Source organism: Falco cherrug, chromosome Z, assembly GCF_023634085.1.
Source record: "Falco cherrug isolate bFalChe1 chromosome Z, bFalChe1.pri, whole genome shotgun sequence".
Classification (NCBI taxonomy): domain Eukaryota; kingdom Metazoa; phylum Chordata; class Aves; order Falconiformes; family Falconidae; genus Falco; species Falco cherrug.
In genome coordinates this window covers 41,383,218-41,408,608 of record NC_073720.1, presented here as the reverse complement: position 1 = coordinate 41,408,608, position 25,391 = coordinate 41,383,218, and the positions used below count along the sequence as shown (strand labels likewise).

The 25,391-nt window shown below is 42.9% G+C and overlaps 1 protein-coding gene across 1 annotated transcript in view; it reads left to right on the top strand.

Annotated features, from left to right (window-relative positions):
- The first annotated feature begins 1,334 nt into the window (after nt 1-1,334).
- The window catches only part of LOC102046812 (guanine nucleotide-binding protein G(q) subunit alpha), a 136,243-nt gene continuing 112,186 nt past the window's right edge, over nt 1,335-25,391 (top strand). Inside the window, exon 1 of the mRNA XM_055699108.1 lies at nt 1,335-1,901. Within this exon, the coding sequence (XP_055555083.1) occupies nt 1,766-1,901 (136 nt within the window). The 5' untranslated portion in view covers nt 1,335-1,765. The remainder of the gene's footprint in view (nt 1,902-25,391) is intronic.

Below are 25,391 nucleotides of genomic sequence, written 5' to 3'. Positions count from 1 at the left end.
CATTCCTAGGTACAGAGTTTAATGTGGAGGTGAGCAAAGGAAGGGCAGGTATGGGAGTTTTGCAAGTTTTACAAATCCACGAAAACTAGAAGCTATGTCAACACATCCCACCCCATTGTGTACCATCACCCTGGGGGCTACCGGAGGGCAGCGTGAGGACTGCTTTTTTGGGACTGGGAAGCTCATGGGGAGCAGGGCTGGGGCGAGGGGTGGCAGTTCAAAGTGTTGGCTGAATACAAGTTACAACAGCAAAGCACGAACTGCAGCGTATCGGTGTCTTTCAGTGAGGCAGTCAAGGGTGCCACTGCTCTAGTGGTAAACGTCGTTGCTTTTTGCCACATGTGACTGAACCTCTCCAGCAGCGTGTCAGGGCTGTGGGCTCAAAAATTTGCTTGTGCCTGGTGGTGTGCGTGTGTCCTGCTTTGCGTTCCAACTCCAGCTGAAGGTGAAGGGGGCACTTCTCCCCTCCCTCCTCCCTTCCCGCCTCTCAGTTGCCACATATTGCCCCCGACCCTGCCAGCCCAAGTCATGCGTCCTAGGACGGGCACAAAATAAAGATGTGTCCCCTCGACCCTGCCAGCCCAAATCATGTGTCCTAGGACGGACACGAGATAAAGATGTGTCCCCCCGACTGAAAAAACAAGGAAGCGAAAGCAAACGCAGCGGCGGGCGCGGGCGAAGGCTCTGCCCTGCTGGCCGGACGGGAGCAGGCTGCGTTCCTCGCGGCCATTTGGTGCGAGAAGTCGCCCGCTCTGTCCCCCACCTCCCCTCCCCTGCCCTCCGCCACCGCAGCAAGGCGGGCGGGGGCGGCCTTGGGGCGCCGCGCCCGGCTGGGGGCGGGGGGCGGCATCCCGGGGGGGCCCGGCTCCCCCGGCCGCTGGCCCCCGGCGTGCGGCGGCGCGGGGGGAGAGCGGGAGACGGGCCGCCATATTTCTGCCTCACCACGCCCGCGGAGCCGAGCCATTGAAAAGCCGGGCTCGCCCGGCCCTTGGCTGCCTGCTCGCCTCCTTTTCCTCGGCAGCGGTTCCCCGCCACCCTCCCCCTGTCGTCCTTACTGGTAGGGCAGGGGCGAGCGGCGGCAGGTCCCCGGCAGCGGCTCTCCCCTCCCGAGGGGCGAGCGGCCGCCCCGCCGCCGCGCCGGGAAGGAGGGTCGGCCCTGAGGCAGCTCTCCCCGCCGGGCGCGCCGAGGTCTCCGGGCAGCGGCGGGCTCTCCCACCGCGCCGGAGCTGGGCGTCCGCTCCGCGGCACGGGAAGCGGCGGGGAAATGTGTGTGCGGAGGGGGGGAGGGATTAGCGGGCATTAGCATTTCCACGGGGGGTGGGGTGGTCGCGTCGGAGGGCGGTGGGGGTGTCGTCCGCCGGGGATAGCTGGGGACCGCTTTGGCTGCGGGCGGCGGCGGCGGAAAGGGAGCAGCAGGGCGAGGGTGGCGGCGGCCAGTGGCTCGGCTCGGCTGGGTAGAGCTGCTGCCGCCGTGGTGGATGTTTCCATGCTGTTCGGTGCATGATTTAGAGGAGAGGAGGAGTTGGCAGCGGCGGGTGTCAGCGGCAAGGAGCGCGGACCCGCGCCGCCAGCGGCCCTGCCTCTTTCTCCTCGCCCCTGTGTGGCATCGAGGCAGCTGCCTGCGCTTGCCCTGGGGCGCCCGGCGGGTGCTCTCGGGCAGAGAGCCCCTGTGCCCCCCGGGGCCGGTGCGGCGGCGGCGGGGTGCGTGTGGCTGTGCGTGCGATTTTAGGGGGTGGGGGGGTTGTGTCTGAACCAGTTAGGAAGAATGACTCTGGAGTCCATCATGGCGTGCTGCCTGAGCGAGGAAGCCAAGGAAGCCCGGCGGATCAACGACGAGATCGAGCGGCAGCTGCGCCGGGACAAGCGGGACGCCCGCCGGGAGCTGAAGCTGCTGCTGCTGGGTGAGTGCTGGCTGCCGCCGGCCGCCTCGGCCCGGCCGGCTCGGCTCGGCTCGGCTCGGGCCGCCGCCGGCACGCACGCCCCCGGTACCGCCGGCGCTGCAGCCCCGGCCCCGCCGCCGCCGTCTCGGGCTCTCTCCGGCCGGCGCGTTACATGGCGGGGCCGAGGCAGCCGGCGGCGGGGTCGCTCGGGCTGCCCCTTCGGACGCTCGCCGCCGCCGGCCGTACCCTGGCCGCCTCGGGGCGTGTGTGCCCGGCCGTGGGCATCGCCGGCGGCGGCGGGGCGAGCGGCCGCGGCTCCCGCGGGTGGGCTCGGTGCGGGGGGGAGCGGCTTTCCAAAATGGAGAGGGGAAGGATGGATGGCGGGTGAGCGAGGGGGTGCGGGGTGGGGGGGAACAGGGGCACATGTTGGCGACGGTGTTTGTGGGAGAGCGGTGGAAGGCGGTGGATTAACGGAGGGACGCGCAGGGGGAGTCGTTGTGCAGATCAGTGGTGGCGGGTTTAATGTCTGCATTGTTCTGCGAGCCTCGGGAAGGTGGTTGGCTCAGTGGTTGCGTTTCTTACGGCGATTTTCGATTTAATGAGGTAAACTGGTATAAGCGGCTTATGCTCAGATTGTGGATGGGTTTTTAGAAAGAAAAGGGAACGGCAAAGCCCCAGATGCATACGCGAGGCTGAGGAGTAACCTGAAGTATGCAGGAGGGTGACAGTATCTTTGATAGCTTCGGAGTCCACCCACTGGTCAAGAAATAAAATCTATTGTACCATTTCTCTTTAATTAAAACAGAGGTTGTTATTTCAGAGCCGCAAGTATGCAGAGGCAGTGTTTATCTAACAAAAATTTGGCTTGTGTTAAAATAGGCCTTTTGAATTAAAATACTGCCCTTAATCCAGTGTGCTCTAGCATGTCGTGCAGCTTTCTTGGTAATGGGGCTTCTGCCTGGGACCGGGAGGCCTTGAAATATGTCTGCACCACTGTCTGGTGTGTGGATGAGTGGGGATGTTCCAAGTGGATGCGGGATGTTTATGCAGAAAACTTTTGTCTTGGGTCATGTCTAGGAAAGTAGTGATTTATACTGGGGGAGTAAACTGCCTTTTCAGTGAGGTAAGGAGAGTTTAAAGGAAAAGTCAGAATGCATTTTAGTGCTTCTGTATGAATATGCTATTTTCTGCAGCTTGTCTTCTAGATATGGAGAAAGCAGTTGGGATCCTTAACTGGTGTGGGAAGGGAGTGGTGAAGACAAATGCAGCAGTCCCAGTAGTAATATTCTGTCTCATTTTGGCCTGATTTTGGTTTATGGAGATGCATGTTGTGACTGTTACAAGATTCAGGAAGAAGATGAAATAGGGCATAGCTAGCTTGCCTTTACTTAACTTTACAGATACTTAATTACTTAGTGATACACATTTGCTTCAGGAGAGGCAGTTGGCATATTTGACTTGTTACTTGGATCCAGATTGTTTCTGTATTTTCTGGATTTTCTTCCAGAAGTATTAGAGGCTTCTCCCAAGTTTTCAAAAAAGTATGAAATGTACTGAATGAGACCAACATGTATTACCCAGACAAGGAACTCGGAGGTCCACTTCTGAAGTCAGTGATGCAGAGTTTGTACTGTATCGCAAGGTGCTCCCACTGGTAACATGAAGTGTTGGGGTAGGTGGTGGTAGACTGCGACTTAGTTGTGGCATTGCTTTGGACTGAATGGTGCTGTGACTTGAAGGAGAACACTGGAGAAGCTGACCCACAGAAAGTGTTGGGGACAACTCTCTCGACTGCCTTCATGAAAAGTTTTTGCATTCATCACCATCAGTGCAAACCAAGAGTTCTGACACGCATTTGAAGGCATAAGCATGATGTACTGGAGACCAAGAGGGTGAACGTTCAGCTGCTCATACTTGACAGCATATCTGTATACTTGGGTAATGAAACAATACATAAATTGTTACTGTGCAGACGCTTTTGGTCTTTTGTCTTGTCAGCCTCAGTCATACTTTGACTGAAAGTGTGTGTGCATGTGCAGCTGTTTGGATTAACACTTACTGCATTTTGCAAGATGAGATCATTATAGTGGTGTACCACTGTTAGGAGTTGTGGGATTGGGTAGATATTCATGTTTCAATTTATGAACAAATTTTGAGGAAAACTTTTTTTATTGGTGGGTTTATTTTAGGTATTTAACACCAGTTTCCCCCCCCACCCCGTCCCCCGTCCCCTCAGTCACGCTGCTTCCCTGGCATAGGCAGTTGCTTGGTTATTTGGTTATTGAGTTTATGTGGGTCATTCACATGGTTATGAGACAGACAAAACCATTTCAGAATAGAAAAGTAGTCATTATAAACAGTGAGGCTGTAGCACAAAACCCACTTGAAATTCCATGTTTTTTTTTAATTGAATAGACCTTTACTGTCCCATTACATGTCTTTCCCCTTCAAAACTTAAATTACTACAGTGCTTGATTTTATTTGATGTAAACATAGGCAAATGTGTTTGTTTTCTTTTGTGTTTTCTTTTATTCAGAAGTGCCAACTTTTCAACCTTTTAAAGTATTGTGGGACTTAAAAGCCTAAGTGGGTTAAAAGCTTTTGAATATGGGACTGAGGCATATCCTTTGGGTCATAAAGAAAGTACTAGCACAGTTTAAGCTGAGCCATGTTAATTGACCGTGCATATTCTTCAGACTTTAAGTGCAAAGTCAAAGGTATTAATAACTCAAAAGGTTTTAAGGCACAAATACGCATATCCATGCAAGATTGTTTTCTTGTTTAAAAATTATGTGTACATATATGTAAATGCACATATGTAGCAAATACAGAGAAACTTACTATTTCATGATCAGAAGAGAAGGGGGTTTTGTCCTTAACTTGTGGAAGATACAGTGCTTCCTTGCAGAGTGAGCTAGTTTCCTCTTGTTACTGTGTGACACACACAGGCACCCTGTGCTCAGTATGCATTCATGGTGGTATCTTTTTACTTTTCATGGGATCAGAGAGTTTAAAATGCTCAGTTATTTATGGAAAACTTCTGCTGCATGCTAAGATTATTTTTAAGTATTCGTTTTAAAATAAACCCCATCTGTGATTAAAATACCACTGTTAGGTACATTTTTGTACATCATTGCTTAATTTCTGGAACAGCTTAGAACAGGACAAAGTATTTTTTTACTACTGTAATCCTGAAAAGCCAGAATTCAGAAATATGCACTGGAGCATATTGCATAGTAGTATTTCAGCTAGCACTACTTGGCTGTAAGGTTTTTAAGGCGCTTTGGAATAAATTCAGTATTCTGCTGAATTTGGTTTTAATCTTACGTATTTTCCAAACTCTTCTGGATTTCATTACTGCTGAGCACTTTGTGAAACCCTATGATTGTTCTCCAGAGCTTACAGTTGTTAATCGCCATCCATTGTTTGCTGTTAGCTGTAAAAACACTTATATTTTTTTTATAAGTGGAAAAAAAAAAGAGGTGTTTTAATGTTTTATGTTGTTATATGCCAAACAGAAGTATTCAGCATGCTGGCATTTAAGCATATATATATGTACATATTTATTATTAAGCAGTAAGAGCCATGTGCTCGAGGTCTCACATAATTTTGCTTGTTGTCCATGGAAATTTTGCATGGTCTCAGAAAGCAGCATTTGAGCCTGCAGCGTAGATTGTAGCCATAAACCTTCAATCCTAGTCATTCTCTGCCTGTAAACTGTAGATGTTTATATTATACTCTATTTTCTCAGTGGGAAATACTCACTGTCTTAAGTACGTAAGAAATTAATGTGGCAGTATCATGCTAGCTGGCTAGCTACCCCTACATATCTATAAACCTTGGCAAAATTTAAGTACTGGAGGTGAGTTACAGTGTTTGCTATTTTGTGGCGTATTAGCTGGTGTTGTCATGTACAAAACGTGGGGTTTTTTAAGGGGTAGGTGTTTCATATGTTTGAGATGCTCAACTTGCTTCACTGACACGTTTGCTGATATGAGTGTATTTTTATTCTCTATGCATTACCAAAGAAAACAGGTGGAAGATAAACCATTTGAAGTAGTGTGAGTGGCAAAAAGTCTTAGGTGGAAAGATGCTTTTGAACATAAGCTGAATATCTGGCAAGCATGCAGGATATACATGCATTTATTTTCTTATACCTGTCAGCTGAACTAAAGATTTACGTACAGAACTTGGTGAATTAACAAATACTTATGCTTTCTGTAGGTAAATTGAAGAGGATGTGGGTCCATTAAGCCATCAGTGGAGTACACTGGTTTTATGTAACTTTTTCTTCAGCTAGAGAAATAAGCAAGCTTCCCTATCTTTCCTGTAACTTGTATTTGCATTGGTCTGGCCTACTGAACACTTTTGAATAATTTGAGGTAGTTTAGTTTAGTATGTACTGCAGTATATATTTACAACCGTAAAATGAACAAATAGTTAAAGTTCATCTTGATATGTGTTGAAACTAGATTGGCAAGTATCTACTATTCAGCAGAAGCTGATTCTAAGGAAATAAAATTTCATTCTGGATGCAAAACAACTTGATGTATTCTTATATAGACATATATGTCCATATATAAAAAATATGTCTTTTTTTGGAGGAAAACACAGTTCATCATCTGGATATCAGTGTGATAACTTATGAAGAACATAGATTTAGAACATATTTAAGAACATATTTCTTTATTTTTAGTGCATCATGAAGGGATGTTTTGTTTGCAGCCATTAAAAGAGTTTGTTGTTGTTTTGGTTTTACTACTTTAGAAATGGTCTACATACATTGAAGTTAATAGGAACTAGATGAGGGCCTTAATAGTCAAAAGAATTCTGGCTAATTTAATTTTGTTCATATGTCAAGTGACCCCAAATTCGTATCTTACATTGACGAGCAGTGTTGACTTAGTGCAGGAAGGAAAAGTATATGCTGAGCAGAAGAATCTTTTGAGAATGGACATTTGAGTGTATGTTGCAAAGTTTAAAAAATAATAATTCTGCTCTTTAGCTGCTTCCATTTGTTATTGTTGGTACATAACGACAATTTCATAGGGGAAAGCATTTCTTTTGAAATAATATAACAATCTCTGTAAAATCAATCCCATGAAGGTGTGAGGTAACATTTAGATGGGTGGCTAATGGTGATTAGCTTTGTTGCAGTAGTAGAATGCTATAAACACCAAGGATCTTTTCTTGCCCTGCTGAATGGTATAAGACTCAGGAAAAATTGGTTCTTGCAGTTGAATGCTACTAAGTAAACAGCTGTTAATAATAAAATAATGGAAGTATTTCAGCACTCACCATTTATTTAATTATAAAACCTCTTCCTGGCAAGATCAAAGATCAGAAAAGCAGTACAAAACCAAGGAAGAATCAGAATGTAGGAAATACTAAGAAGCTGTAAAGGCAGTGTACTTAGCATCAGAGACTGAAGCATGCATGCCGCAGGTTTTAAGTATTGTTAACTCTGTGCAAAGAAGTTAGATGCATTAACACTGGAGGGCATGAGTCTAATAGATAGCAGAGTTCCAGAAGTTAAAAGTTTTGAAAGTTACTGGGAGAGTTCCAGGAACAGCACAAATGTTTTTTCAAGCTAAATTGAAGATTAAATCTTAAATGTTCTGAAAGCACATTGTTCCCCCAATAATTAATGTTGATACAGAGACTAAACTGAAGGGTGATCATCTACAGATTTTTGTCCTTTGTGGGTTTTCAAAGGACAAATGGCATGGAATAATCAAACTACTTAATTTGCATACTATGCTTAGCATTTAACCGTACTATAGAGTTTTATCCCAGAATCCCTGAGCAGATGTAGTTGCTAACAGAAAAGCCCTGTTGTTGCTTTTATTCTGCATTTCAGAAGGTAACCTAGCTATTTAAAAAATAAAATAATAATAAAAAATAGCCACCGAACAAGATTCCTCCTTTGTCAGTCCATTCAGGCAGAATCACCCAGCAAACCACTGATATGAATTATACGGTTTAGGCAAGCCCCATTTTGGTGGTTCATCTTGTCTTTCCTTGAAGAGTAGGTGGTGTGCAATATCTGCGTAGCTTGAATAAAGCAACAGAACGTCAGAAGGTTGCTGAAAGTAGAACCCCCTAGTGATACAGTAAATTGAAAAGATAGAGCCTGTATCACTGTTGCCTCAGCAGAGCTGAGCTGCATATCAATACTTTTATCTCAAAGCTATGCTGTTTGTGAGTTAGGCTGACCTGCTCTGCTATGTGGAAGCATCTGTTAGGGATGGAACTAGATAGTTTTGTCTAGTTCCTGGGTCTGGCTCTGGTTTTGTCTCGGAGCAAGTAGGTAGATTAAATGTCTACCCAGGGTCCTGTCCTCATTGTTTATTCATGCCTTTGGCCATCTAGGAGAATGTTATGGTGGTCCTTGTCAAAATGCTTTGGGACTGAGCCCCAGTTATCAAAAGTCTGTTGAAAAAGATTTATTTTTCCCCAAGGCAAATTGTGGAAAGGGCAGTTAATGTTTGAAATGGTGTTATATTCCTTCCCCCGAGTCCCAGCTAAAATCTCTTGTCTGAAGAGATCAATGCGATTAGGTCCTTAACTCTTTTAAAGTTAACTGGAAATACTGCTCTAATCTTGGTTAAGTATCACCAAATGTGGACCAGAAGTTTTTTTCCAGATATTTAGCCACCTTCAAGTAAAATCCAAGTTAAGAGCTCAGGTTTACTATTCTGTAGGAATTTGGTGTAGTTGGATGAGATGGAAACCCAACCTGTTAGAGATTCTTCCAGTAAACAGGAATTGACAATTTAGAAATGGAGTGTGGTTCTATAAACTGAAGTACTATGTAATGAACATATCTTCGGTCCATTTTGAAATTCTCCATTAGGAAAAAATATTTTATATTTCACAGTATTTGCTCTTACGGCACAGGATATACATTACTGCCTGGTCTTGTTAGTATGTCTTATGTACGTGAGCTATACACTGACTGGCTGCTAGCACACTGCGTCTTGGTCCTTGGCTAGTTCATTGCTCTGCCAGCTGCAAACTCAAAGGAAACTAAGATAATGTTTGGCGAGTATCATTGTGCTGAGTGAGAGCACTTCTGTAAGTAAAGGAAAGTTGCTTTTCTGTCTTTATTCTTTAAACCCATCACAGGAGATTTTTAAACTTGTAAGTCTTCAGTGTTTAGTGTTAGTTATCTTGCTCATGTTAGAGAATGTTTTGAAAAGAATGCTGACCGCTACAGCCCCACGTTTCTGGGTGAACAGAGTCAGACAGAAAGTCAAATGGTTTCTGTAGCAGCAATGCTATCTTACAAGGCTAGAAAAACTCAAAATGCATAGAAGTTGGGAAAGATGCCAGAATTCCTTGTGCTTTTAGGAACTGATCCAGCTTGGGAAACAGGATCAAGTATGGAACATTTATTTTGCTCTGACATTGGCTTTACCAAGCACTGTTATGTACCACTCTGTCTCATAGACCAGAGCGGTAAAAGCAATGGAAACTAAATGCTGAAAACTAAAGGCATAATTCATGTATCTTCAACAGGTTCTTACATAGCTGTCCACATACTTGGATGATTTGATGTTTGTCATTTTGAAGAGCGTTGTCTAGGTGACATTGAAATCAACATTTGTATTGACAGTGGAGACCTTTCAAAGCTGGCTTGCAAAAAAGAACAGTTTTGAAAAAAACCCAAACCAAACAACTCCAAAATATTCTTAACTCGCTTGATCTTTTAGGAGAGAAAACAATGAGTCTCACAATACTTCTCACTTCTACTTCTTTTTTCGTTTGTTTTTAAAAAAGAAGTAATAGTAGCCTGGAGACTAAGACACTGTATGGTTCTGCTGGGGGGAAAAAAAGCCCAAAGAATAAAACGCATGGTCTTACACGTATATTTGTATACTTCTCTCATTAAGTTATCTTTTTCATGTTTATGTGATGATGGAACCTGACACTTGGAAGTATTTTCAAAAAGGGTGGAAATCTTCATGTCTATTTAATCTCTCCTGTCCTGAGGCTGCCAGTTTTTATTAGGGATGGTTATGATGTATGTACCTCGTCATCATTAACAATGGTGAGATCAGTAGCTTATCTCAGAGTGCAGCCCAACATGCAGCTGTCTGACTTTTGAACACTGCTGACCTGGCCCATTAGCAAAAGAGACATTTAGAGATCAAAGTCCCTTTATCTCATTACAGTTCCTCTAATCCATCAAGTCTAATTTTAAGTGAATTTTTGTGTGGTGTTTTCATCCGGGAAGTAATAGGTGTTGCATGTCATGCCAAACGGATTTAGTGCAAATCCCCCATCAGAAACACTTCCGTTGTGTGAAACTTTTTCTAATCCAGCAAGATAGGGAAACCTCTTCGGCAACATCAAGCCAAAACTCTGGCTGTAACTAAGCCTTAACCTTAAGATCATGGGATATATCCTTTTAGAAGATACACTGAAACATGTGTAAGACAGGGAGGTGATTAGAGACAGCTGGAGTGACTTCACGAAGGGCAAAATGTGCCTGACTAATCTATTGGCCTTCTGTGATGGGGCGACTGCATCAGGGGAGAGAGGAAGATGTCCTCTTATTTAAGCTTCTGTAAGGCCTTTCATATGGTTCCCCACAATATTGTTACTGCTAAATTGGAGAGATATGGGTTTCATGGATGGTCTGTTAGATGGGTGAGGAATTGGCTTGAATACTGCATCCAAAGAATTACGGTCAATAGCTCAGTGTCCAGCTGGAAGCAGTAATGAGTGATGTCCTGCAAGGGATCATACTGTGTAATAACTTCATTATGACATGGACATTGGGATTGAGTTGCACCCTCAGCAAATTTCCAGTTGATACCAAGCGGAGTGGTGCGTTGGTATGCTTACAGGAAGGGATGCTATCAGAGGGACCCTGACAGGCTTGAGGAGTGGGCGCATGTGAATGTCATCAAGTCCAGCAAGGCCAAGTGCAAGGTGTTGGGTGCATTGCCCCTGGGTTGGGGCAGTCCCCAACATCAGTACAGGCTGGAGGATAAAGGAATTGAAAGCAAGCCTTCAGAGAAGGGCTTGGGGGTAATGGTGGATGAAAATGTAAACCAGACTCAGCAATGTGCACTTGCAGCCCAGAAAGCCAACTCTATCTTGGGATGCAAAGAAAGAAGCGTGGCAGCTGGTCGAGGGAAGTGATTCTGCCCCTTTGCTCTCATCAAGACCCCATCTGGAGTACTGCTGCCAGCTCTGGGCTCCCCAGTACAAGGCAGGCATGGACCTGTTGGAGCAGGTCCTGAGGAGGGCCACAAAAGTGGTCAGTGGGCTGGAACACCTCTCCTATTAAGAAAAGCTGAGAGAGTTGGAGTTGCTCAGCCTGGAGACAAGAAGGCTTCAGGGAAACCTTGTTGCAGCCTTTCCCTCTGCAAAGGGGTGCATAAGAAAGACAGAGAAAGACTTTTTACCTGGGCCTGTAGGGACAGGACAACGGGCAATGGTTTTAAACTGAAAGTGGGTAGATTTAGATTGGACACAGAGAACTTTTTTAAATTAGTGTGATGAGACATTGAAACAGGTTGCCCAGAGAAGCTGTGGGTGTCCTTTCCATGGAAGTGTTGAAGGTCAGGCTGGATGGAGCCTTGAGCAACCTGATCTAGTAAGATATATCCCCTGCCTGTAGTACAGGGGCTGGACTAGATGATCGTGGAAGGTCCCTTCCAACCCAAACTATTCTGTCATTGGAATGCTTTGGTAGTAAGTAGTTCCCTGGAATTAAAGATGTTACACCTCTTCCCAACCTCACTGCTGGATGGAACAGTACTTTATTTATTTATTTTCCTCTGAAAATGCACCTAAACACACTTACAGTTTTTTCAGTGAGAATGTGGAGAAGAAAAATGTGAGATTTTTTTTGTACTGTGTTCAGTTTCCTCATAGTCTCTTGATTATCTCAGCATCAAAATGGTAAAATAAACATTTACTCTGATTCATGAAAAGCTGGATTTCACTTAGATGACTGTTTCTCCTGGTTTAGCAGCTGACTTCATAGGAAGGCAGGACGGACCATTTAAGAGTAGATTTGCTTTCATCAAAATGTAAAATCAAGTATTTTCTACAAACAAAACTAAGATCCATTGGAATTGCTGAATTTGACTTAATTGACTAATAGCATGTTTGATCGAATTCTAGGGTTAGCATCAGTAATATTTTACTTTTAAAGATGGCTTGGCTTGTAATCATTTAAGCTTGGCTTTTAATACCATCTGTGATCATAGCAATCTAGAAACATTCTCTGTCCAGAGCAATTTTTGTTCTCTTGGGGTTTATTTACTTAATTCCATGCATTCTTATGTCTTATCTGCAAGACATGATAATAATGAATTCTGATTCACTGTGGTTTTGTTCTGTGTTTGGCTGTACAACAGAGTAATACACTACTATTAATTATTAAATCTAGTTAGGGTTAAGAACTAGCCTCATGATAATCTCTAAAGATTTTAGCCTTTGAACCAAAACCAGATAAACAACCTGAACAGAATTTGCTAATAGTACTCAATGTACTCCCAATGACAAATGCAAACCTCTGATATTGGACAGTTAAGTTACTGTGTATGTTTTTAAGTAGTTTCCCGTGGAGAAATTCTTGTGTCTTTTCTTTTTGTATGTGTATTTTTTTAGGGTTTTTTTTTTATTATTTATGGCCATCTGAGTTTTATCAGAGCACTTTTCCTTTGGTTATTCTCAGAAAATACTTCGGCTGAATCTTTTAATTTGCAGGCATCTTTGGTGTACAATTTCATGTAGTAAAGTGAGGAGCATAGTATTTAAGTTTTTACATTGAATTTTTTTGTCTGTGGAGTTTTCCCATTAAATAATAGAAAACCAGGAAAGCAGAAGGAGATACATAGCTTTTGTTGTTTAAAGAGGCAAATAAGGTGGTTTTTTGTTGTAATTATGCAAAGTTACTGTATATATGACTTGTCATGCTGTTAGGGCATGTTCTTATGTTAGAATAGCTTTTAAAAAAGGAAGAAAAAACTCCACAACAGTATTTTGTGATGTCTTTACTTTGTGTTTTAGTGGTTTGTGTCTCTAAGGAGTGACAGTTGTTTTCTGGAATAATCCATAGCTGGAGAACCAGGTCATCACCTTCAGCGCATATGTTTTATTTGTCTTGCTTACATGATACCAAGCAATTCTGCACAGTGATGTGCAATTCTCTGAACACTTTCCCATTCCTTTGCAAGTTTTTTTTATGTGCACAGAAAGCCAAAACTCTGGGAAGTGGTCAGAATGGGGCCATAACCAAGGCAAATGCTTAATTTGTTTATTTAGTGTATTTTACTTTCTTTAAAACAATGTTTCAATCGACCTATCTAGATTGTAGTTTAGGTATAGTGATGTTAATTGTATATATTGGTGTGCTCCATAGCTCCCAGGCTTGCTTGTGTGCTTTCTTTGGAGTTTTTTTTGTTGGATGAGGTGGTTTTTGAACCAAAGTACATTGCTATTATACAAAATGCCACCACCCTGTCTGATAACCTGTTCGTTTATTGTGAAATTTATTTTCGGACATTAGGTGAAGCATAAGGAATAAACAGACTACACTATTCATGGTTTAAATTAATCATAATCTTGAAAATTGCATTTATTAACAGCAATTAAGGACAAAAAGAAAAAAATTCCAGTGTCCACTATTTGTGGCTCAGTCTGGATGGTTCAAGTTCAGGACACAGAGAGTCCTAACTCTGTAACTGGAGGGTGGATTTGCTAATCCTGTAATCATTCTTGTGGCTGTCTTCTGACTCCTTTCCAGCTCTTCAACATCATTACTGAGGTACAGGTGATGAGAATTGAACACTGATACGTATATATTTGTTATTACAAGTACAGGAATAAAATTTCTCTTCTGCTAGTTTGGTTACCACTGCTGAGGTGTGTTCGAGGAGTGCAATAGCCTTTTGAGCCATGATGTTTAATTATGTCTGGATGACTATCTGCTGTAACTCAAATACTCCTCTAAATAATGGCTTTTAAGGGTGGGTTCATTCATTGACAAGCTTACGTTTAACAGTATTCAGATGCAGTCTTTGCCTGTTTCTGGTTTACAGGTTATTCAAATCACTTTTCAGCATTGTATCCTCTTCATAATTTTCGGGTCCACAGCTTTTGTGTTACCTACAAGTACTGTCAGTAATAATTTGATGGTTTTATTCTGTTTCTTGGGTGTACATATTTGAGTTTCTTACCCCAATCTTAACGTTGCTGGTATCCTGTTTGGAAGACAGCTGTTTGATGAGGACTTTTGCCTGTGTAATTTAATACTTACTGTTTAAACAACTGTTATATGATGCATGCTGTGTTGGTTTGTTGTATGTTCAGTTGCGTAGCAGATGCCTAGTTCCTCAAAACCACTGACTTTGTACAGCAAACCATCTGAAATGTTGTAACTGCATACACTTGGTATGCATTCTCTTTCCCTCACACCTTTTCCTATCCTTGGGAGTTTTTTGGGTGACACTTTGAGAGTTACAAGGCAGGATAACTTGCTAGCCAGTCATTCTCAAAGTCTTTGCTAAGGGGTGTCTGGACCTGCTGAGTGACAATGTTCTAACTTCAGTAAATCGTTTGTAGTGTTTGTCTTCAGTGGGTGCTACAGTGGAAACTCTTTAATTGTCACTGCAAATGTGGTCTGTGTTTCCCTATAAACAAATCAGAAATACTTGCAAACTGTTTTTAATGTGTTAATTTATTAACACATTACTTGTATGTTTTTAATATGTTAATAAATACAAAGTGTTCTACAGGTTTCAAGTGTTCTGTGATTAACAAAAAAAAAAAAAAGCAAGGTCTCACATGGAGCCCTAGAGTCCTTTATTTGACTTTCTGTTAGCAGTTTGTGAAATTTCCCAAATTTTTGGCTTACCTATTCCAGTTTACCTCTTTTACCTCCACTCCTATCCATGCTGCTTTTATTATTTTGCATTTTTCTTTTTTTTTTTTTTAATTGCGGATGTCTGAGCTATTTCATAACATGTTCTGAAATTACTCCCAATTGTTTCTGTTTTAAATCTAAATCTTATCTACACTTGTAATTCATTCTGCCAGCTTTTGCTAAAGTAGCTCTCATGAAACTCAGCATACCTGTTAACATAGCTCTACTACTGGTGTTGGACTTCTCTTGTTTACACAAGGCAAATGGTATAGAGTTGTAATCACACAGTTACTTTTGACTGTAGCTGTACCACATGTTCTTTTTCTTAAGAAATACTTCTATGTGGGGCTTTTATTATTTAGAAATTACAGTTCATAAACTTGCAGAAATAAAAAGGTGATTTGCTTGAGACCTTCTAACATTAGTTATGTGGACCTGGGAGATTGTATCTCCTTCCCTTTTCATGAAGGTGTTTAAGGAGCCTCACTCAGTTGTCAAATTAGCTGTGACTGAGTCATCTGCCATGGCACCAGCTTTTGTGTCAATTTTTCCTCTATTAAGAGTTTAAACCAAAAATACTAAGGATCACTGGCAGCAAGCCAGTTCTGAAGTATATAAAAAACCTAATCGCTGAACTTGTGTAAATCTGTGCTTCAGTTACACCTCTCTTCAAATCTATGCCTGTGTATTAGCAGTTTTGGGTTTATCATTGGCACCTAGAATGTTTGTACAAGCAGTTAAATTTCTCTGTTTAAATTGATTATTCATTTAATTTTAATCTTGTTTTGATCTTTTTCTGCTAAATAAGTGCATCACACCCTCCCCCTTACTTTCAATAGTGCAACAATATTCTGACCTCTGTGGCCAGCCTGGCTTTCTGAATGTTTTTCCTCCTTTTCTAACAATGGAAACTGTCCAAACTCTGCAACTCCATCTTCCACAAAAATCCAGTGACTAGTCCCCAGGACAAAACTCTTGAATGTCGTCTTTACCTGTCCAGGAGTTTACCTCTAGGTTGTTGTTTACTTCTGGTATGGAACAGAAACATTGTTCAGACTGCATGTCAGGATAGTAAGTGTGATGTGTTTAGGTGTTTATAATTTGCAAGATTCAAAGTAATTTGTCTCATGGAGTGTACTTCAGGCACATGTACAATTTTGCTGTCATTATTTCTGTTAAAGTTGAGCAAGCCCTTTGATCTATTCCAGGGGGCTTGCTTGCATCCAAATGGAGTGCACTCTTAACAGAATAGCTGTCCCAGCTGCCTGTGCGCTTGCCTCAGGGTACCTGCAGGCTTCTCCTATGTACTGCATGCATAGTGGTCATAGTTTATCCACCTTATAAGCACTGCATGACTATATGTCAGTGCTTTTGTCTATGTGTAAATGCTTGGTGAATGCCAGCAGCAGCTGCTTAGCACTTCTGTGAAATATGAAAAAAGCTTCAGTTTGCACCTTGAGAAACACTGGCTTTAGAGGCCTGTTGTAAGGAGTTCCACATCTTCTGCAGAGGGACCGGGTCTATGCTTAAGAGGCGGAGTGCTCCTTGTTATCAAGGAGAAAGTGGATTTCCAGGACTTCACTGCAGTTGGAAGTCTGGGATGCTGACAAGATACCTTCTCCCACTTACTATTTAGTTTTTAGACTTCCATGGGCAGACTCAATCCCACCAAGATGAGGATTTGAGGTCCATGGTACTACTACTTACTTGTGGGATTGTATTATCTTGAGTAATGGTGGAGACGAGCAGGTTTTGGGTAGTTTTCAGACTTGCACTAACACAGCCAAAGTATGGCTGGGACATGACTCTGCACTGCCACAGATACAGCCTGAGCTCCCACATGTCCCAGAAAAAAAGTTTCTTCATCTAGTAGAGCACTTAAAACTCTTCTCATTCAGCTTCGTGGGCAGTGAGTTGGAGGTTGGGCTTCCCAGTACAAGAAAGGGAGGCATGGAGCTTCTGGAAAGACTGTAGCAAAAGGTGCCTAATGTGGTGAAGGGAGTTAAACTTGCCTCCTCTGTGAAGGAAGACTGAGAGAGCTGGGACTGTTCAGCCTGGAGAAGGGTTGGGAAGTGATCTTACCAATTTATACGTACACCTGAAGGAAAGGTACAAAGAGGACAGAGCCGGGTTCTTTTCATTGGTGACCAGTGACAGCAAGAGGCAGTGGGCATAAGCTGAAACACAGGAGGTTACCTCTGAACATCAAGAAAGACTTTTTCGCTGTGAGGATGACTCGGCATTGGCAGAGGTTGCCTAGTGAGGTTGTGGAATCTCCCTCCTTAAGAGATATTAAAAAAACACATTGACACAGTCCTGGACAGCTTGTTGTAGGTGTCCCTGGTTGAGCAGGGGGATTGTACCAGATGACCTCCAGAGGGCCCTTCCAACCTCAACCATTCTGTGATTCTGTGAAATACGGTGATTGTGCTGTAGGATCATCTTGCAGATATAATGTGCTGTGTGTATTGGGTTTGCGGGGCAAGGTTCAGTAGCAGGGGTGCTACAGGGGTGGCTTCTGTGAGAAGCTGCTAGAAGCTTCCCCAGTGTCCAATGGAGCCAATGCCAGCTGGCTCCAAGAAGGACCTGCTGCTGTGATCGTGGTAGCACCTCTGGGATAATGTATTTAAGAAGGGGCAAAAAAACCCCTGCGCAACAAACTGCAGTGGAAAAGAGAAGGGAATACATAAGAGCAACAACCCTGCAGACACCAAAATCAGGGGAGGAGGAGCTCCAGGCACTGGAGCAGAGATTCCCCTGCAGCCCACGGTGAGACTAGGCTGTGCCCCTGCAGTCCATGGAGGTTAATGGTGGAGCAGATCCCCACCTGAAGCCTGTGGAGGACCCCACACCAGAGCAGGTGGATATGCCCGAAGGAGGCTGTAACTCCATGAGAAGCCTGTGCTGGAGCAGGTTCCTGGTAGGACCTGTGGCTGTGTGGAGAGAGGAGTCTGCACTGGAGCAGGTTTACTGGCCGGGCTTGTGACCCCATAGGGGACCCACGCTGGAGCAGTTTGTGAAGAACTGCAGCCTGTGGGAAGGACTCAGGTTGAAGAATTTCATGGAGGACAGTCCCATGGGAGGAGCCCCATGCTGGAGCGGGGGAGGAGTGTGAGCTCAGAGTCCTCTCCCTGAGGAGGAAGAAGTGGCAGAGACAATATGTGATGAACTGACTGCAACCCTCATTCCCCATTCCCCTGTACTTTGTGGGAGGAGGGGTAGAGAATTTGGGAGTGAAATTAAACCCAGAAAGAAGGGAGGAGTATGGCAAAGGTGTCTTTAAGTTTTGGTTTTATTTTTCATTATTCTACTCTGATTTGAATGGTAATAAATTAAACTAATTTCCCCAAGTTAAGTCTGTTTTGCCCGTGACAATAATTGGTGAGTGATCTTTCCCTGTCCTTACCTTGAGCCGTGAGCTTTTCATTATATTTTCTCTCCCCTGTCCAGCTGAGGGGACTGACAGGGGCTTTGGTGGGCACCTGGTGCCTAGCCAAGGTCAACCCACCATGCTGTTACCAGTTTACCCAAGCTGTTAGTGTGGGATTTCACCAAGCTGCCACCCACGTAACAGTTGCTTATGGGTGTACAAAGAATCATTTTGTAGATACTCCTAGGCCACTGTGACCAGGTACTTGAGGAGAAATTGGTGAAAACCTAAGTTCTGCAGTGGCAGCAGGCCAGCGTGCTTCTTTGGGAGCTTTTGATTTGCTGCCTGAGTGTGTCTTGTGGGGGAGACAGCAGCGTATCTTGTTACCCTGGGTTGTGGGCTGTGTTGGGTAGTACAGGGCTGTCTTTCACCTGGTCCCTGAACAGGACTGAGACAGGCCATAGCTTCAAGCAGCCTTATCCAGTGTCAATACCTCCAGCAATGTCAGCATCATTATGCAAAGTAGGGCTGTTGTGGTTTCAGGGGCTTAGCAGATCTATATAAACTGAGCAGCACAGCAAGACTGAAACCCTCCGACCTGGGTATACACACTCTGGCAGTGCTCTAACACCATGTGTAAAGCATGTGCATGTAAGCCCGGGCCGCTGCCGAAATAGCCTGGTATCTGACACTTGAGTGTGATCACAAGCTCGTTTGTTTTGCCCGGTGTCTAGTGCCAGCACGTTCCTTTTGCACAAGACAAATTATTTATAGATAAAAAGAAGGAACAGAAGGAAAAAATGCTCTCTTCTTGTACCTTCTCAACCCTCATAACTAACAGAAGTGTGTCACAAGGTCAGAGGTTATTTGCAACTATGAGTGTTAATCCTTAATTGTGTACATACATGAAAGAGATGTGAAAGACTGATGGCTCTCTATGAAGGTACTGTGCACCAAATACGTGTATTCTAAATAAATAACTTTGAAAAACAGCCAGTCTGCCCATTTGAGGTTACTATCAGGTCAGGTGAAAAGGGTCAGGGGTGAGGAAGAAGTGCGTAGTCTGCTGGTCTGTAGCCCTGCCGTGCTCTGGCCCAGTGCTGGAGCGGCAGAGCAGATGGCTCCTGCCTTTGCTTCTGGGGAGACTGAAGCTGGCAAGCCTTTACTCTGAGGTGGATGCCTGCTAGAGTGTCTGGTGGCTTCTCATAGAAGACTTGTGGGGATGGTGAGGAGGGACACAGGCTCAGGTGCAGACAGGCACCCACTTCCAAAGCAACAGGTACTCCTGCTCCCAGTGCTTTATTGCTTTCTTTAAGAACCCCCACTCCTAGCTAGCATTTGAAGGTAAGCCTATAATGCTATAGCTGACTGGTGTGGTGCATGCTCTGTGTCTCCAGTGTCCCATTTCCAGTACCCTAGATCATCTGCTGCCTTGGTGTCCGCTGATGACCGTGATGTCTGAGCGTGAAGCATGAGGCTGTGACACACATCTTAGCTCTGTGTTTGTTGTGCCACAGGGAAGAATTAAGGTATTGTGGTCTTATAGTAAAACATCTTATGCAGTTGCAGTTCAGTTTGGGAGAGATGGGATGTTTGTCCAGCTGCACAGGAGTGGGAACTGTGGCCCATCAGTAGGTCTGTCTTTTAATTTAAAACTGCGGCTCAGTGGTCCCGTGGTAACTAGGCAGTGAAATCCTTGGAACCTCAGTAAGTGAGAGCCATCAGGTAGTCCTGCTTCTGTAACAGCTCTTTGCTGTTACTTTGTAAAAACGGGTGTGGATTTTTTCCTTTTTTCATAACTATGTGTGGGGTTTTTGACAGGTTTTACTTGGGTTTTTTGTTCTTTTTTGTTTGTTTTAAAGTAGTCTTCTGAGCCCTCAACTTACAGAATTTCTTTGCATCTTGACCTGACAAAGCAAATGTTGGCAAATTCTTTCCCAGGCTTTCCTTAGGTGATTCCAGAAATGGCTATTAGCTGAGTCAGCTGTTTGAGGCTACGCTATTTTCTTTCCTTTCTTTGTGAAAACCAGTAAATGAAAGGAAGGCAAAAGCTATTTGAATGCTGGTTTATCTTTTTTGTCTGTCCTTTCATTGTAGCCTGCTTTAAATATACAAAGACCTTTGCTTCCTACAAAGATTTGTCTTTCAGTCTTATCCCTCCCCCTGCAGAATAAGGTGTGCTTAAAAAAAAACCAAACTAACCAAACCGCAGAAAACAAAACCTCTTCCATGTCATGAAACAGAAGTGTAGAAAACCTTGGAGCTTTTGGTGTGCACTCTTCCTGCAGCCAAGTATAGTGAGCTTGTTAGTTTTCCAGAATATCTTGCTCTGTGATAAAGTAAGTACCTTGGAATAACTCAGGTTTCCTTCACTGAGAAAACTGTAATGAGGAAGTTTAGAAATGAATTTTTATACTTAGGCTTGCAGTTGTAAATTAAGGCTTTACCTTCCTACCGTTCTTCCTTCTGATTCAGTTGCCATACTAATGAACCTCTTTTCACAGAGGGGGAAAATTAGTTTCTCCCCAAGTCTTTTTGAAGTAAAAGACCTCCTTGACCAACTGATAATGCAAATTCCACAGTTTTTTGCTTTCACAGTAATCTTGTTCTGAATTTCAGGCAACCCTTTAAGTCCATCATCAAGCAAGGTAGATTGGTTTTGTGATAAAGTGGATTATTGCAATCCTGTGTAGTGACATTAATGTCACCTAGGAGTATTTCCTCTTTTTCTTAAACTAATTGTATCTGTGTAACAAGAAGTATCATGAACCTCCTTCTCTTCCCAGTAATCTTCTTGTAATTATAATTCTACAAGTTTTATTTCAGAACAATGCTGGAAATTAGACCAGGCTTTATTACTGGATCAATTAAATCCACACTTACCATAATTTCTGAAACAAAATGATGATTTAGGCTGATGCAGGTTTTGGTTGGGGTTTTTTTTTTGGTTTTTGTTTGTTTGTTTGTTCGTCTTGGAGTGCTTTTGATGCTGTAAATTTACCAGGGAATGACTGCGTCTCACCAACTTTGCTATTTTTCTGTGATCCACTTAAAAGAATTGTTAAAGTTTGGATCCCGCTGCATGATTCTGTTTCTAAATGATAAGGACTTTGCCTATAACTGAGGACTTCATGGATCATTATCTTACCTTCACACAATAGCTTTTCTATTTGGCAAAATGTTATAGTGAAACCAAGTTTTCCAGTGGAGGAAGGAGAGAGGCAGGAGATGTTGCTGTCATAGCTGATGACATTGCTGTTCCCCCTCCAGTACATCACCCAGTTATAGACTGAGATGGAAAAGAGACTGAGGTACCAAAGCTACCCAAGAGGCAGGTTTTAGTTTATGCTGGACTGGAAATGCTTACCTAGGACTAGTAAAGTTTTCATGTCTCATCCAATACTCCACGAGATGTCTGAACTAAGTTTCACATTTAAGTATCTTGGGAACATCTTGTTGAAATTCTATAAAAAGTGGCTATTTATAGAAGTTCTTTTTCAATCTTTTCTATTGTGTACAGTCAGGTACTGATATTTTTGGTGATGCCAGTGGTTCATTTGTTCTGAAAAACCTTGTTGTGAGATGTATTTGAATATGCTGTTACATTTGGTCTAAACTATGCAGTCATACTGGTATTTGGAACTAATTTTGACTAATACTTTTTAATGTATTCCTCTAAATGTCTGTTTAAAGGCACAAATCCAATAATTTATTTGTAGTACATCCAGCTTCTTTAATTACTGGCTTCTCACACTGTGGGTCAGTGTGAGAAGGTTTTGCCAGGCTTGCACACCTGACTGCGTAAGTTCTTCCTTATTATGCCACACTGTGTAGGTGAAGAATCTGTTTGGAAAGATTGCAGGATTCCTGGAGAGAACTGGGTCCTCCACCAGCAAGTACGTCTCAGTGCCTATCTTACTTGCCTATTGACGTGATTTAGAAGCCCAGACAGAACAGGTTGAGTGAGTAAGTGTGTGTGTAAATAGGCAGAACTGGCAGGATGGGAAGCTGAGACTACCTTTTGATCAAGGGTGAGAACATGATCCTTTTTGTTCCCTTTATCCAGTGATGCTTCCTGCTTTTCAACCCATGGATGGAAGATACACAGCAGTGTAGACTGACAGTCATTTTTCTTGACAGATTGAAGTTGGGAGTTTGAATTGAATTGGCCAAACAAGAGAAATTAATTAAAGTTTTTCCATGTCCTGCATGACTTAGCTAAATAGTAAGCTCTTTTAAGTAAAAGGAGTTACTTTCTCCCCTGGTTGTATTTTGAAGCATGTCCTCACACTTCATGCCAGGCTTGTTTTGGTAGACTAACTCATCAGATGAGACCCTCTTGGGAGGTGAGGGGATGTTTAGTTTACAGGCTCCATCAGCACTTAGAAACTGTGGCAACCACTCCTTGGTTTTGCCAGCTGCATGGTGCTTTAGAGTTCAGAAACAAAATCTTAAACAGCTTGGGAACTTAAATGTACAAAATTGAGGAAGTACAGATTTTGGTCAGTAGAAACACAGAGCAGTGGAGCACAGGTGTAAAATCTTTGCAGTTGTGGACTTGGGCCTAAATTCCAAGTTGTTCTTTCTTGTCTTGTTGATGTGAAGGGAACGTGTCTCACAGCCATCCATGAAAGCCCCGCTGAGGATGAACAGTGAAATTCCCACAAAGAACACTGGGGTACGTGTTGGTAGCCTGAGTCAAAGCTATGGTTCAGAGCCCTAGTTTCAGGTAGGAAGTATGTTCTCATCGCATACCTAATGGATGAGCCTTTGTAATAATGTATGCATTGCCCTGTCATCTTCTGCTTCAGCTTCAGGAGTCCACAAATTCAATTTCACAGTAGACTATTGCTGTACTGCCAAGCCTGACACGTAAGGAACTCCAGAAGCTTAAATGCAGTGCCAAAAAGATACATTAAAAATAGTAATTTACAACATGGCTGTCTCAAAGGTAAAGATCCATAATCCCTTACATTGTCTTTGGTTCTATTAAGGAAGAATAAATAAGTGGAAGATACAGAAAAACAGTGGCAAGTACTTGTTGCTTGTACTGTGTGTAGGATTCAGTTAATTTTTCATGGGGTTTTTTTGAATCCCGATTGGATCCTGATTAATAAATACTGAATAATCTTTTAAGCCCTAGGAAAGCATTTACTATATAGAAGGACAGAGACTTCTGCTGAACAGAACAGCGTCCTAACTAAAATCAATGCATGTACTTTTGGGTAGCCGTGTCAGATTATTATTAACTTTTATGAAATAAACCTGCTCTGATCCGAGCAGCTTTATCAACTGGAGCAAAGTTTTACTGTAGAGAAACCAAGGATGTTCTGGACTCATTCTTGTTTTCACACTGCTCTCTTTTTGGATTATAACAGTACAGGAGTATTTGTAATAAGAGGGAATAGTTATGTAGCACTGCACATTTGCTGCGCACCCACTAGCTAATCAGTCACTCTGTCATCTGCAGGAGGGAGGAAGTAGTTAATTATTATTATCCCTGTGTTTATAGGTGGGGAGTGGAGACAAAGGCTAAGTTAGAATAGTGTGAATGGGAGAGTGGGTCGATAAGGCAAAACAGTAGGTGCTGAGAATCTGATGTCTGTGTGGTCTGGTTGTGGTTTTTCTTTTTTTTTTTTTTTTTTTTTTTTTTCTTTCTTTAAACGAGGTCTAGTCTGATCCCAGGGACTAAATGCCTGGTTGTGGCTAGAATGCATTAGGTGTGGTCCGTAACTGCCATTTTTACTGTTTTCATTCTAAAGGTATCCAGCTTCTCACTTGGAGACATTTTGATGATCATGAAGCAGAGCACAGTGAGGCAGGGAGGTGACAAAGTTCATTTCAAAAGTGGTCTCCTGAATGTAGCTTAAAGACTAGTGTATGTCTACCTAGAGGCATATTCTGGAGAATGGTTTCAGGTGGGAGTTTTACCATGCCTACAGGTTCGTTGTTTAGTCTGCAGAAAAGGAGGAGGCTGAGGGAAAACCTTACTGCTTTCAACAACTACCTGTAAGGCGGTGGTAGTGAGGTGGGTCTCCCAAGTAACAAGCGATAGGATGAGAGGAAATGGCCTCAAGTTGCACCAGGGGAGGTTTAGATTGGATGTTGGGAAAAATGTCTTCACTGAAAGGGTTGTCAAGCATTGGAACAGGCTGCCTAGGAGAGTGGTTGAGTCACCATCCCTGGAGGTATTTAAAAGACATGTAGATGTGGCACTTAGGGACATGGTTTAGTGGTGGACTTGGCAGGGCTTTCTGTAGCTGCATGACATGTTGTTAGAATGAGAGGTTTGATGCTGGCTTTCCCATGTGTCAGTTCTAGGTCTACCAAAATGACCCTGACTTGATTTTTGTCACACTGAAAGTGAGCCAAATACCTTTAACTTGATGTGCAATTATCTTTTAGACATTTCTCAGAAGTTTTTTGGCCACCAATATAAGTGGAAAAGAAAAAGGTAATTTAATAAAGAGATGGGAAGTTTTTGATTAGGGGGTTGATAAAGTACATTTAAAGTGTTGGAGAAGTAAGTCTCAGAAATTATCCTACACTACCTAGGGAGGAAAAAATGGATCTTTAGTCCATCAGTTCACCGCCATGGATCTTGTATTATTCTTGGTAAGAAGAAAAATCAGTGTTATTAAGTAAGATGAAGACAAGAAAGCAAAACGTAAAAACTCTTGAGATGGGATTGGACTTGGAGCTAGACACTCTGGCAGGTGATTTCACAGGACATGGAAATAGAAAACATTAACTTCATTGTCCAACTGCACAAGGAGGATCACAGGCTGTCTCTCATGGTCTTGCAGAAAATTAATATCTCATAAATTTGATTAGAAAGATGATCAGTTCAAGTAAATAAATCATAGTGTAATTATACAATGCATTAGCTTCTAGTTAAGATTGCCAGTAAAATACAGCTACATAAATAATACATAACACAGTGAATGCATCTGTTCATGCAGCATTGTGTTAGCAGTCCTTCCTTGCAAAAGCCAAGATAACATTTTTGTTTAATAACAGTCTGTTTTGTGACTGTTCAGTCTCAAGTTAAATCGCGCATACAGCACTGCTGGTGGGACGCATGTGAACCAACTGCTCCACACCAGCAGCTGACATAAAGGAATTGCCTCTTTGCCCTAGGAGGTCATGTTGGTGATTTAGTAGCTGTCAGTAATGAACTGCTGTTGCAGTATGAAAACACCCAGTGCTATAGGTGCTTCAGATAGGACCTCTGTGATTTGACATCAAAATG